Consider the following 15,208-nt stretch of genomic DNA (forward strand, 5'->3'; position numbering starts at 1 on the left):
GGAAAGAGTTGGCTCTATTCAGAAAACCTGAATACTCTCCATATGGAAACAGATAACGGCTGCTGCAGTGGGGTGGGATTAACAGCGGTGCTACGGAAGCTGCCGTCAACTATTTGAGAAGCTGACTCTGTCCAGGTAACCACTGCTTGACGACTTTCTTTAGGAATTATCCAGTGGAACCGGTAGCATACTCATCTCTGTTGAGAAGGAATGGTCTGAAAGAGGATACTCTGTCTTGGAAGGTTTTCTGTTGATATTTTGCGACAAGCAGCAAATATTAGCTCTAGGTCAGTGCTGGAGATTGTAAAACAGCTCTGCATTAGTAACACTTTCCAGGCACAAGGAATGTATTTTCATTTGTGCCTGGTTTTGGTTTAATTAAATATTTTCTTGGTTCCTACTCTCTAGTAGGGGTTATGTGAAATGACATTCTTTCTTCATTTTCTATGAACTGTACAGACTGATATTAACCCAATAGCAAACAATTTTAAAAAGCAAAACAATTTAAACTTGTTGTCCTTGCCAGAAGCAAAATGTGTATCACACAAGACCCCACACAAGAACGACTCATGGTTTCTCTGCCATTCAACACAGCCCCTCTGCAGTCCCTGACGAGAACGATGGCACAATCTCAGCAATGCAGAGCAGAGCAGCGTGGACAGGGCGGGACACGGACGAGAGGACACACACACCAGTCATGAGCACGTGCTGAGGAGGACAACCATTCCCACTGGCCTGTTACTCTGCAGACCAAGGACAGGCAGGCGGTCAAATCAAAGTCCTTGTTTTAGGGGAACTAGGTCCTGGGGCAAGAGAAGCAGCATGAGGGGATGTGTGCGAGCACACGCGTCCTCGACCTAGGTGAAGGACAAGGTCAGAGCGAGGAGCTGTACCGGAAACGGGGGTCAAGGCAGTGAGGCTCCTACTTGGCTGCTGGAAAAGTCAAAGCTGGAGGCGGTTCTAACTGGAATAAAACATTGCGGCCGCCGCGCGGCTACCAGTTCACGGGCTCCACGCTAATCACGAGCCATCCCATTTGGGAGGTATGGTCAGCTAAAGCTCAGTCCACGCTTTTGCTTCTCCTAGAGCTTCTGCATACAAGGATGTACTAAAACCTGGAAAATGTCCTAATTCTAAAAATGATCTATTTTATCAGGATTATAAAAGTTAATTTTTATTTGGATAAATTTTAGGTTCATTTTCTACCAAGTCCAGTGCAAGGTATTCTGAGCTTTTACAGTATGAAATTACTGGGATTATATTGCTTTAAAAAATTATACTGCCTGGTCACCCTTTCAAAACAGTCCACTTACTGAACCATGGCTTAAAATAGGGCAACAACTGTCAAGGACTCCTTTATTAAAAATGAGAACGGGCAGGTGCCGGGGTGTCCGGGCTGCATGGTAGCTAACTGGGCTCCACTATCAGCAGCTCTGTTGGCTGTCGTGGATCTGCTGGGCTTGGCTACTCTCAGGCAACCAGGGAGTCCGAAACGGAGGGACAGGGAAATTACGTGTCCCCTCTGTGGGCTGAGGATCAGTTTCCCCAGTGCAGGAACCCATACCGAGCAGGAGTCTAAAACATGACTTATCCTCTGGCCGGCACACCGTTCCCCCATCAACCGAAAATGACAGGAACGGGTGGGCTGCAGAGGACAGAACCAGGAATTCTCTGGTGAGTCCATCCGTATGTTTTGGAACCAAGTACAATTTTCTAAGTGATTTGCTTCCAGCCTACTTCAACCTGCCACAGCTAAACAATGTCCCTCTGGATGGTCCCTGATGTAGAGTGACCCATACCTGTGGGTGCTTAATAAAGATTCTGATCATGTCAGTTCCGGCAGTGACTCCTCTCCCCTGTTCCATTTGCTTCTTTCCAAGGCCTAATTTTCTCCCGTATTTAATTGTCATGAATCTTTGGACTTTGGAGCTGGAGGCTACCTTTAAGAATCATCTGATCCAGAACTTTCCATTCTCAAATGGAGATTCCCGAGCCCAGAGAGGGAGCAGCATCTGCCTGACTTCCCACAGCTGCCTAGCAGCAGAGCTGGGTTCAGGCTTCCAGCCTTCCAGGCCATTAACTTTTCCCACTGTAAGACCCTGCCTCGCAGGACAGAACCGACTGAAACCAAAGCAAACCAAACCAAACTTCTGGAAACCTGAAAATAGCTGCCAGCCACAGAGGCCCATGGATGAGCACACGCGCGGTGCTACACACTGAAGAGAATCTGGGGGTGGAGAGTGGTCGGGGGTTTTCTGAGGCAAAATGAGTGTAGGCAGCTTTTGCCTATCAAAGCATGTGCTCCTCCATCCCAAGTTTTAGTTCTCCCCGTGGCATATCCTTTTTCGGGTCATTTCTGGCTGACCACTTTCTGTGGAGAATTTGGGGGAAGGCTGTCCACCAGAGCAGCAAATACTCACTGTTGATGGTACCTGCTAGTGCATTAATATTATTCAGTCCAACAGTGGCTCCAGCCAGTCCTTGCAGAGTCCCAAGAGAGGTCAAGGAGTTCATGGCTGCACCAGCAGTGGAGTTTGGGGTTGAAGCAGCCACTGAAAAACAAAAGGAAGACAGAGAAGAGGGGAGAAAAGACACGAGGTGAGTGAGAGCCAAGAAGACTGGAAATCCTTCTGTCATCATCTCATTGGACGGAGCTGAGGAGCTGTGCTTGTGGCTTTGGGTGAAGGACATATGGAATTGTACTTGTGGCAATTTTGACAGATTTGGTGGTTAAAAAAAAAATCATTATAGCACTGTTTTGCCAATATAGCAAATACACTCACTGCTGGATGGTGGGGAAATCTGTGAATGGGAGGCCTGCCCAGCCAGATTTATACATAACGAAGTTGGCAATCATTCTTTGGCTTCATTATTGGACAATATCTTGCTTAGTTTTTTTTTTTAAACCTATGTGCATGAGTAAGATGGGCCTTTATTTTTCCTTCTTGTACTGTCTTTAGTTTTGCTACCAAGGTTTTGCTAACCTCATACAATGACTGGGAGAGGGTTCCTATTTCTCTGTTCTCTGGAATAGACCCTGTAATATTAAAATTAATTGTCATTTAAGTGTGCGGTAGCACTTGCCAGTTAAATGTTCTGGACTTTCTATTTCTTCATGGGAGTATTTTGAAATAACGATTAAATTTCCCTAATAAATAGGATGACTGAACTTTTCGTTTCTGAATCTGTTTTATTAAGTTGCTGCTTTCTAGAAATTGCTGTATTTTGTTTTCAACTATATACTGGTATAAAGTTATTCATAATATCTTCAATAAACTTTCAAAATGGAAAACATTTAAATGTAAGACATTTCTTGGTCTGCCTGATCTGTCAGTTACTGGAAGAAGCATGTGAACGTCTGTCACTCTAACTCCATGTAAACATGCTTATTTTTGGAAATGTATCTTGAAGGTATATTTCTATGCAAGAGGTTACTACTTGCATAGATTTGGAAATGATCCTATCTTCTGGTGAAATAAACCTTTTTGGGGCAAGCTTTTGTTTCTAATTTTTCTCTGAAGTCTGTTTTGTATGATGTTTGGTGTAAGAAAGCACCAGCTTTTTTGGGTTTTTGCGCTGGATATCTTTTGCCATCTTTTTACTTATCTGTTTATATTTTGGCTACATCTCTAATATATAGACAGGTTTAAAAACAACACAGCCTTATAATTTAAGTCTTTTAGTAAGGGCATTTAGATTTTGTCCTATTTGTTCTGCTAATATTACATTTTTTTTCTCTCCTTTCTTGCAAGCCTTTGAGACAGAGGCTTGCTCTGTCGCCCAGGCTGGAGTGCAGTGGCATGATCTCGGCTCACTGCAACCTCTGCCTCCCAGGTTCAAGTGATTCTTCTGCCTCAGCCTCCCGAGTAACTGGGACTACAGGTGCCTGCAATCATGCCTGGCTAATTTTTGTATTTTTATTAGAGATGGGGTTTCACCATGTTGGCCAGGATGGCCTTGATCTCTTGACCTCATGATCTCATGATCCACCCGCCTTGGCCTCCCAAAGTGCTGGGATTACAGGTGTGAGCCACCAAGCCAGCTAGGTTTGTCTTTCAATATCATTTCCCCTCTCTACTACTTTGGAAGTCATGCATAGTATTTCTACTCTCTTGTATATGGTCATAAAAACTAAGTCATCTTTAACTTATGAAAAGCAAAGTTACTTATCTTTGTCCTTTGCCAGAACAATTCAAGGATCTGAGCATACTTTAAGGCAGAAGAGCCCCCTCGCCAGGTGCGGGATATTCATGCATTTTACTTGTAGCTTGGTTTCAGAAAGTTTTTTATTCAGCACTTATTATTCTTTACAGCACACATTTAGATTTGCCCACATATTTACCACTTCCTTTGCTTATTATTCATCTTTCATCTGGGTTATTTATCCTTTAGTTTGAAGTTATATCCAATGCAGCTTTATTTTGTGAGGGTCTATTGGTGAAAAAGTCTTTTAGCTTTAGTTTGTGTGAAAATTACATCTTTATCCTAGTTCATGAAATATTTCTTTCCTGGATATTCGAGATTGACAGGTTTTTGTAAGCACATTTTATGGCCTTCTGACTTCCATTATTACTGTTGAGATGTTAGGCACTGAGATGTTTGTGTTCCTTGGAGGTGGTTTTTCTCTCTGTTTTAAAGATCTTCTCCTTGTCTTTGGTGTTCTGCATTTATTACTGTGGTGCTTCCAAGTTTAGATTGATTTTTATTTTCCCTGCTTGGAATTCATCTGGATCCCTGAATATGTGGATTTTTGTTTCTACCTTTTATCAGTTCTGGAAAGTTCTTGGTTATTAGCTGCTCTTATATTGACTTTCCCCATCCTCTTTCTCCTTTCCACTAGGAATTTAGCTAGACCTCAGTTAGATCTAGTCCATGTCACTTAACCTCTCATGTTCTGTTTCTCAGTTGGGCATCATCTCCAAAATCTGTGTTCCAGCTCACCACATTGTCTTTCAATTGTATGTAATCTTCTATTGAACTTACATCTCCAAATTTTACATTTTGGTTATATTTTTTCATTTCTAGAATGTTATCAACATGCTGGATCATTTTTCATAATCAGTTACTTTTTCACTCTTCAAATTCTTTTAATATGTAAACGTATTAGCTATACTTCCTTTCTGTTGTATGCTAATAATGCTAATATCTGAGGTCTAATAATGGTGGTATCTAATAATGTCCCTGCTATTTCTCACTCTTGGTGCTTGGTTTGCTTGTATATTTTGTGGGGTTTTTTTTTGGTTGTGAACTTAACTATCTTGGAACTTTATTTCTAGGAATAATTTGAGGTCTGGGTTGAAGATGGGTTCTTTCAAGAACGACTTAACATTTGATTCTACAAGGTGCTGGAGGAAACTACAAGCTGGGGATACTTTAACTTCATGGCTTAGGATTTTTGGCCACTCAGACACAATCAAATTGGGTTGTAAACTCACGTGAGGGATGGTTTACTGCTATGAATTGGCAGAGGGAAATTCCCCCGGCCCTACCTAGCACTATGTTTTGAGATAGGCAGTTTTCCTTGTAGTTTTCTAAGGGGGGAACATTTTTTGTTCATCTTTACACTGAGAGTTTAGCCTTTTGGGGTTTCAAGCTCGTATGGGGAGGGTCTCCTATTAGATACTGCACAGAAGCCTTGGACTTTCTTGTATTCTTTATGGTTGGGAAAGCTGTGCGAACAGATACTCGAATTTATTCAGTTCACCAAATATCCTTAAGGGGAAAGCCACATTCAATATGCTGCCGCTTCTCTGAGTTTCCTCTTTCACTTAGTCATTGATTTATGAGTATTTTTTGCTAATTGACTACTGATGTCATTAAATATATTTTTAAAAACCTTACTATACATTTCAGGGTTTTTCCCAGTGGGAGGGTCCTTCCAGCAATCTAGTCTGCCTAACTGCCAGAAATAGAAATCTCTCCTATTTGGGGTATTTCCTAGGGACTGCATCTGATGTCAGTCTACATGTGATGGTCCTTGCCAGATTGCTGTGCTAGTAAGTAGCGTGTTAAAGACCATCCCTAGTACATGTTTGAATTCTAAACCAGCAAAAGAGGCCTGAACATTTTCATACAATTTTAGGGGACTCGAGGGAAGTACTTTTAAAATAAGGATATCCGTGGGCCCTCTTTCCAGTGAAACAACCACAACAGATAAAATGATAAAAACCAACCACTTAAAGTCTCTGGAAATTGTCCTAAGTACATACATGAAGAAATAGTTTTTCTCCAGAAGATTTATCAAACATCAGCAAGAACAGCAAGAATCCGTGGCATGTGAGCTACAACCCACAACCTACTCCCTTTCCTGGTACAAATCCCCTCCTCTGAAGCTCAGCATAAAGGAAGCTCTACCCTGGGCGGGTATGGCCAAGAAGATGGGGCTTCCTCTTCCCACAGCTCCAAACACACAGGGTTATGGTTTCTCCCAGGGAGGGGGAGACTACCAACATTGACAGTTCACAGCTCCTACCCCTGCCAGCTCTGTGGCAGAATTTCTATTCTAGGCCAAGAAGCAGAGGGGTCCCTTCCTCAGCTCAGCCTTTACTCATGGAGTGGAAGCTCTACACCAGGCATAGCATTCTGAGAGTACTAGGTCCTACTCAGCCCATCTCACTCACTGGGTGGAGGTTTTATGCTGCAAAAGGCAAGGAGAGAAGACCAGTTGCTCCTATGCTCACACAGCACCCTTCTTGTAGACCAGAGGTGTCATTCACAGAAAAGCAGGCCACTGTCCCTGCACCACCTCCAGAGCAGGGAGAGATAGGTCACAAGAACAAAGGGCTCTGTAACTTTCCCTAAGGATAACTAATTATTTGGAACAGAGTATGGGAAAGTTCAAGCCTAAGGCACTGTCAGAAACAAGAGAAATTTTGTTGATGAGCAATTAAGAGTAGGCAGTAGCTCCATGATGGCAAAGTAGACCAGCTGAAAGCTTAGCAGAGAGGGCAGGGAAAGGGACAGCCAGAAGGAGTCCTGCTGGGGTCAGAGCAGGCCTCAGGGACTGCCTGAAAGAGCACTCCTATGAAAGGGCCCAACCGCAATCAGAGCAGACTGTGGGGACAATTTATGCTCCAGGGCAAAAAATAATAGCACAAACAATTGAAGATTGGTGGAGGCTAACAGCTGGAAGTGAAAACAACAGAGACACAGCAGCCAGAAACTTAACAGAGATCAGGCAAAGAGGCAGTGAAAGGGAGCTGTCTGGAAGAATTTTGTAGTTTAACAAAGGAAAAATAGGAATGTCACTCATAGCTCAAGGCTGTGGCCTCTGAGGAGTGACAGCAGAGGTGTACCGCAGGGGAATAGACTTCACTGAATTATTCTTGCTAAATCGTAAGGAAATAAACACAAATGAGAAGCCGGGGGGGAAGGGGTGATGTGCAGTGGGTAAGGAGGATCAGCACCCAGAAGTGCTGTAACATCTACAGTGTCCTGTTGTTAAGAGAAAGCTATGATATGTGCAAGAGAACAAGAACATGGAATCCGTACACGGGAAAAAGCAGACAGCACACAACAGAAACTGTGCGTAAGAGGGCCCAGATGTTAGACTTAGTGGACAAAGACATGAAAGCAGCTATTATAAATAGGATAACAATCTAAAAAATCATGCCTAAAGGATTAAAAGTATAATTACAATGTTTCATCAAATAAAGAATGTCAACAAAAGGCTGAAAGTATTTAAAAAATTGGAAATTATTTTACAAAGTAAATTTATTTCCTTCAACATTCATAAATCAACACAGGAAGTGCCAGTAAATAGGACAGAGGCCACTGGCAATTTTAAGAAAATCATACTGCCTAGCATGTGATAGACATCTACCAGGCAAATGGCAAATGGCAGCATTTTAAAATTTAACTTTCAGTAGGAAAGCAATGGAAATAAAAATTAGCCTAGACAGTTCACCATACAAAAACAATTTTAAATGAGGGTAATTGCAGTGAAATAATCTGCAAAATACCTATAAAACTTTAATAAATAAATGTGACCTGAATTGAACTGACAAGTTTTAATGGGCTATATGTAATTTACTTGTGTCCTGATTTTAAAAATGGAAATTCTGGGGCTGAAAAGTAAAGAACCAAAATGAAAAATTCACCATAGGGCTCCACGGTTGGTTTGAGTTGGCAGAAGAATAAGTGAACTTGAAGATATATTGATAGCGATTTTACAGTCTAAAGGAGAGAAAGAAAAAAGAATGGAGAAATGAACAGAGCCTCATAGAAATATGGCACACCATTAAGCACACTAACACACATGTAAAGTGTGTAATGCATGTACCAAAGATAAAGACTGGAAAAAAAAATTTCAAGACATAATGGCTGACAGTTTCCCAAATCTGATGAAAGACATTAATCTACACATGCAAGAAAATGAACAAACTCCAAGTAGGATAAAGGTAAGGAAATCTATACCCAGGCACATGACAGAAATATGTTGAAAGTTTAAGAGAAAATCTTGAATGGAGCAAGAGAAAAATGATTCATCATGGATCCCAGTAAGATTAACAGCTGACTTCTCAGCAGAAACAGTGGACCAGAAGTTAGTAAGATGATATATTAAAAATGCTAAAAAGAAAAAAACCTATTAACTCAGAATCTTATATCCAGCAAAACACAAGACACAAAACACAAGACAGGCTGTTGCTCTTGGTCTCTGCAGCTTGCACCATGCAGGATGTCATCTTACAGCACAGACTTCACCAGTCTCCACCTTTTTGCACTATAACTGGGGATGGTCACCTGCCTCTGTGGTGAGCAGGGGAAGGATCATGGAAGTTGGCTGGCATGGGGCATCACTGAGAAAAGCAGGAAAAAGGGTCCTAGCTCACCCCCATTGCTACTGAAAAGTGAAACTATAAATTTTAATAAAGAACACAACTCTATAGTTTCATCAGCTCTTTTCATTGGAATCTTAAAAACAAAACCCAAAAAAACTGGAGGCAAAATGGGGTTTCATTAAACCTGCCTTGGACTCAATCTGTTCCCTCATCTCCCCAGGCTTCTGTTTCATTGTATTTAAATGGAGGAAGAAGAAGGGTACCTAATTCACCGGGTTGTTGTAAAGATCAAATAATCTATATAATGAATTTGGCACTGTATTTGGCACCATTTTTAGATCATCATCAGTTATTAGGTAGAGGTTGAACCGAACAGACAAAATGATATAGGATCTATTTTATGAAACAACGAAAGCAGGTAACACTTTTCTCCACTTTCATCTAAACATCTCCAACTGTTGATGACTGCACAGCCACTGGTCTGGCTTCTGTTGGAGGACCTTCTTCCACCTTGCAGGAAATCACAGGGAGGACCCTGTATGCCAGGCTGTAACCTTTCTCTTCCTATGACATCCACACTGTGAATTGCTGGCCCAGAGATGCTGCCTGCTGTGCCCCCATCCAGGGGCATCCAGAGTAGGGCCCGTCCGAGCCTGCTTCTAGAGAGTGCTTCGCCTCGGGGCAAGGGAGAAGAGGTGCTGGAGGACCCAGGCCTGGCTGATCTTGTGCTCAGGGATGACTTCTCAAGTCCTCCAAGTCTCCAAGGTAGGTCTGCAAACAGGTGTGTTGATGCCACACACTGCTCTTGTGTGGATGACTCCCAGTGGTGATGGCAAACAGTGAGTTGGACAGAGAGCTCCATAGGCACAGACCCGCACATAGCCTATGGGCACGGGGGAAGCCTAGCTCAGGGGGCCACAGGAGAGGTGGAGGCGGCCTAGAAACTCCCTGGGCCACTTTTGTTACTGATGACAATGAATTGATATGCAAATTAGATCTCTTTACACCCTGGCTTCCTATTTAAAAACTGGGAGGCTGGCTACAGTGAACTGGACATAATTTCTTACTTCTAACTATGCTGTTCTTAGACAGTCCCAGTAGAAAGATGGAGAGAAGGTGAAGAAAAGGAGGGAGAAGAATCAAACATGAGACTAAGAAAAATTAACTAGATGACTTGCCTTAAAGTGGAAAGATGCCCTGTGCACTCTACATCATTGGACAATACTTTGAAAATTCACCCCAACTGGCATCTCAGTTGTAAGATAGTTTTATTGCACATCTAGCCACCTTTAAGAACCTTTTGAATGTTAACAAATAATCTATTTAAAGCATAAGAAAAACTCCAATTTGTCACACAGCCAACCTTGATCAAGTACTTAAAAGACTGACCATTCAGCAGATGCACAATCGAGAAAGAGGTCCTAGACAGAGACACACGTGGTGCCACCAACACCCAGACTCTCCATTTCTGTGCTGGCACACTGGCAAGATGCTGCCTCGGACCACCATCTGCATTCTTCCCACCTCAAATTCCTTCAGTCTGTGCTGAGAACTGTACCCTACGCTTTCTCACTTAAAAGTTTTACAAAATGCCAAAGGAGCATCTCAGGAGTGGTGCAGTCTATAAATGTTGGCTCATAATCTCCCAGAGCACCTCTTCAAGCAGAGGCTGCACCATCCAAGCAGGAGGAGGCAGAACAAAGCCAAGAGGATCCCAAACAGAGGCTGCAAAGTGCACCTCACCTTGCTTGCACAGTGGCTGCAATAACTTGTATACGTCACATTTTAAGCCTGTTGTACCACTGGTTAAAACCTATCAATCAGGCAATGGACGTTCAGGCCAGCTGGCTTGCCAGGAAAGAAAATGGTCCAGCAGTCAAGGATGCCTTGGTTTTATCAGCTCATGTGGCAGAGTCTGTGGCGTTTTGTGAAAACTGTTTGTGGGGTAGGGTGGGGTGTGGAGAAGAGGAAAAGCGAGGTGGTCCAGAGACCCTGATGGTGAGGATATGCCCACCTTGGCCCTGGCCACAGAAGTTCTTTGCTTGTTTGACCAGATAAGCTCACTTTTGGAAAACTACAAATTGAGTAATCCCAAACACTAATCCCAACTGAGGGGACAGGATGGGTTCCTTCTCCTCAGAGCTACGTCTGGGATGAACACTACACCCAGAAGAGATTCTTGTCTTAGGTTAACGCTGTAGGTCCGAGACCGAGTGCCTAGGTCATTAGGTGCTAGAAGATCACCTGGAATAACTCCCGTATAGTATCTCCAACAGAGCTGAGAGCCGGACCCCCCAACCAGTGCAGGGCCTTCCTTCTCTTCCTAATCCCACTGACAATAACAGGTAATAGTACATCTTTCAGACGGATCTTTTACTGCAGTGGGATGCTCCCAGGCAAACTGTGAACTAGAGTCTTTCCTGCACGTGAAAGATGAAGAAGCAGAGGCCCAGAGTGCTCAAGGGACTGGCCCCGGTGTACCCGTGAGGGATGCAGGGTGGGCGCCAGCACCCAGGTGTGGCCATGAGGACTCCACAAGGAGGCCAGTGGCCTTTGCCACTTAGAGATACAGCAGTTGTGGAGGAAGGGCTGTTTGGAAGCTCTCTCAAACCCACCCAAATACATTTCCAGAGAGGCAAGGACCTGAGTCCACTTGCCAGGAAAAAGTTCTTTTCTCTGCCATGTGGATAACCTGGACCACCTCCCCCTAGCTCCTCACCATCCTTGGATTTCCTATGGGAGGAGGGGTGACTAATCAGACTGGTAGAACCGGGAAGGACCTGCATCCACCGGGGCAGGGCTGGGGGAGGGGCACCGAGTTGAACCAGAAGATGCCAACGTGTATTTGACAAAGGTGTTCCTGTTCTCTCTTCTCTCTCTGTTCCAACAGCGCCATTCCTGGATAGGTAGATTAAGCTTATCTGGGGCCTAAGGGCTGTGTTTGGAGAGGGAGCTAATAATTACTATTATGTTCTCTGTTCATCCCCCAGCCAACCCAAGACATCCATGTCCTAATTTCTGGAACCTGTGAATATGTTAGGTTACACAGCCAAGAGAAATTAAAATTGTAGATGGAATGTGCTGTGGTTTCAATGTGCATTCTCCAAATTCCATGTGTTGGAAACTTTATCCCCAATGTGGCAGGGCCTTTCAGAGGTGATTGGATTGCGAGGGCTCTGCCTTTATGAATGGATTAATCCATTCATGAATTAATGGGTTGAGGAATTCATGGGTTATGTAACAGGAGTGGAAGTGGGGCTTTCTAAGAAGAGGAAGAGCGTCCTAAACAAGCATGTTAGCACACTCAGCCCCCGGCCATGTGATGCCCCGCACTGCCTCGGGACTGCAGAGTCCCTCACCAGATGCACTGCCTTGACCTTGGACTTCTCAGTCTCCAGAGCTGTAAGAAATAATTCCTCTTTAAAATAAGTTATCTACTTTCAGGTCCTCTGTTATAAGCCACAGAAAATGGACTAGGAAGGTTGCTGATCAGCAGACCTTGAGATGGGGGAGATTACTGTGGATGGTCTGGGTGGGTTCTTGTAAATCGAAGAAGGAATGAAAAGAGAAAAAAATCAGAGATGACAGCATGAGGACTTGCTGGCTCTGAAGATGGAGGAAGGGACCATGAGCCAAGTGAAGTTGGTGGCCTGCAGAAGCTGGGGAAGGAATAGATTTACCCCGAGAGCCTCCAGAAGGAACACACCCTGCTGACACCCTGACCCCAGCCCAGTGAGTCTGCTGGGTTCCTCATCTACAGAACTGCAGCATCATAAATATGTGTTATTTTAAGCCATGAGGTTGGTGGTAACTTGTCATCTCAGCAACAGGAAACTAACATTCTCCAGCTCCACCGTACTGGGAAGAACGCTGACAGTGAGCGCAGCGAAGGTGTGAGCGCCTGCCACGTGCTGCTCATTGCCGAATGCACGTCACGTGCCTTAGCCCATTAAGTCCTTTACAGTTACCCTGTGAAGTGAAGTGGCGTGCAGAAGGTCACAGAACTCTCAGTGGCAGAGCCAGAATTTAAACCCAGGGGTCTGGCTGCAGAGTCAGCATGATGTTGATGTGGAAGTCAAGATTCTATTTCGCCTCTTACGTCTATCTAGTGGCTACTGCAGAGATTTACTTACGGAAGCAGTGAACTTGCACTCACTCAGATTTGCCTTTAATTTTTTGGCTCTGTCCCTTCCAGTCTGTGAGACCTTGGGCCATCTGCTCCATTCAGCTGAGGCTTAGTATTTATGCACGAAATGGGAGTCACGTGCGCTGCCTCTGCGGACGGGCGCGACGGTCCGAGAAGGCGGCACTGATGTGTGATACACAGCGGGTGACCAATAAGCGTGTGTTCAGTCTACATCTGAGGGAGGAGAATCCGGGTATTCCGTCCTCAGAAGAGGACCTGCATCTTTTCACTTCATTTTACAGCACTTGCAATGAAGATTCAACATCTTCCTCCCCAGAGAGGCGACTGGATGGATGATGACTAATTTTGCTGCCTTTCTCATTAGTCTGGCCATCGGGAAGGTCTGTCTGTGTGTACAGTTTTGAGAGCGTCCCGAGGAGGGTGACAAGACACGAAAACTGAGTTGAAAGAGAGTGAGCTGGTAAGAGTAAAACTGAGCCTAGAGAGGTGAAGACTAAGGCAAGAAACAGTCTTAGGTCTTGACGTGAGAAAGATATTCTTCGCAGCTCAAGAGATCAAAATTAGGATCAGTGGGTGGAAGCTGTTCAAAGGTAAATTTTAGTTGGATACAGAGGGGAGCCGGCTAGTGAAGAGAAGTCTTCCGCAGCGAGCTGCGCCGCCTCTGAGGCACTCGAGTCCCTGTCTGTGGGGTGAGAAAGCAGATGCCTCCGACGTATATCAAGGGGTTCCTGCAGACCCTAAGGCTAGGCTTGATGGCCACAAGGTCCAAAAAGCCAACTTTTGAAAAGCTCTTATTGTTGTGCCAAACACACTCTGGCCTCATCTCCTGGCAGAGAAAGAGAGGACTCTGTGAAGGCAGGATTCTAATGCTTCCAGGCGGAACTCTGGTGAAGGCTCCAACTTCCAATGCCCGCAGCACAACGGAACAATGTGAAAATCCCATGTCAATTGAGAGACCCGAGAACAAAGGATCTACATAAATACAAGCCCCATTAAGCTTCAAATGGAAACAGCTTTTACTTCCTCTGGCAGGGAAACCTATACAGCAGCTGCCACACCAAGCACACCTGACTCGATCCTAAATGACCAGATCACAGAGAAAGTCACTAAGAAAAAGCGCACAGTTGTGTGGTGTCAACTCCCTCTGGCCCAGGGCCCTGGGCTGCGGATGCTCTGCAGGCCATTTGGTCAGAGTTGTCGTCCCTTCTGCTTATGTGCCAGAGAAAATGGGAAGAGCTTCAGAAACAGAGTGGGTAAAGCCAGTTGCTGCCATGGTACGACTGGGCCAGGGCCAGAGAACCCCTCCGTTCCTCTGAGGCAGCTCAGAAGCAGGGCCGCCGAGGGCCACGCTCAGCTCCCAGGCCGCCACTCTGCGCAGGCAGGAGCAGAGGCCCAGCCCAAGCCCGTCCTGGAGAAGCCCACCTCCCTCCCCAGAGCAGGAGCGGGGTGGGCAGCGGGAGCAGGGCCTGCATAGGGGCTCCAGTGGGCGTCTTATTCTTTGTAGAAGGTGGGATGGTGAACAAGACTCTTGATTGGGGGTGAGGCTGCCTGCTGAGGAACTTGGCTATTCCTCCATCCTTCTAAAGATTCCAGATCCACCACGAAAGGAAGAAAAACGGCAATGAGGGGCTTATCCATCTCTCACACTTGCCAGTTCTTTATTTAAAAGATACTTCCCACATGAATGTTCCCCTTCCCCCTCGCCTGGTATCAGCGTATCTGCAGGGCATGTCTAGCTAAGTCTGTCGCAGACACCAGCTTGCTTTCCAGGAACACATGCGTTAATGTTCCCATATTAACCCTACTTCCCACTTTTCCTGGATAGCAAAATACTTTTTTCTTTTTAAAGCTACAACAAAACATTAACAGAAGACAGCAAGAATTTGCCTTCGGTGCACTCATTAAACACTTTCCATAGAACAATTAGACAGTGAAAGCACAGTGGCTTTGTGGTTTAGGAAATAAAATCATTGTAAACACAGAGAAAATTGCCTGCATTGACCAAACATACTCAGGACACTGGAGCCCGCGGTTGCCGTTTTGCCTCAAAAGAGCGTGGATGCTGAATTCCAACTGCGCAGGAAAAGATTGTGAGGAAGTAGGATAATTAAGCCATGACACAGGCACTAGCATTATTAGCTAATCACAACCCTGGGGCATTAATACAATACGCCTCTCCTCCCATGGGGCCTAATTATTCCACAATAACCACACCTTTCATTTTAATTTAGTCCCTCAAAGATTGTTTGGGCAGGGGGGGGCAGGGTGACTGAGGAGGGGC

General features: G+C 44.7%; 1 protein-coding gene across 1 annotated transcript in view; it reads right to left on the reverse strand.

The window, feature by feature from the left end:
- The window catches only part of CELF2 (CUGBP, Elav-like family member 2), a 124,619-nt gene that overhangs the window by 19,694 nt on the left and 89,717 nt on the right, over positions 1–15,208 (reverse strand). Inside the window, exon 8 of the mRNA XM_011974900.1 lies at positions 2,433–2,552. Within this exon, the coding sequence (XP_011830290.1) occupies positions 2,433–2,552 (120 nt within the window). The remainder of the gene's footprint in view (positions 1–2,432; positions 2,553–15,208) is intronic.

Source organism: Mandrillus leucophaeus, unplaced genomic scaffold (assembly GCF_000951045.1).
Source record: "Mandrillus leucophaeus isolate KB7577 unplaced genomic scaffold, Mleu.le_1.0 Scaffold15, whole genome shotgun sequence".
NCBI classification, from domain to species: Eukaryota; Metazoa; Chordata; class Mammalia; order Primates; family Cercopithecidae; genus Mandrillus; species Mandrillus leucophaeus.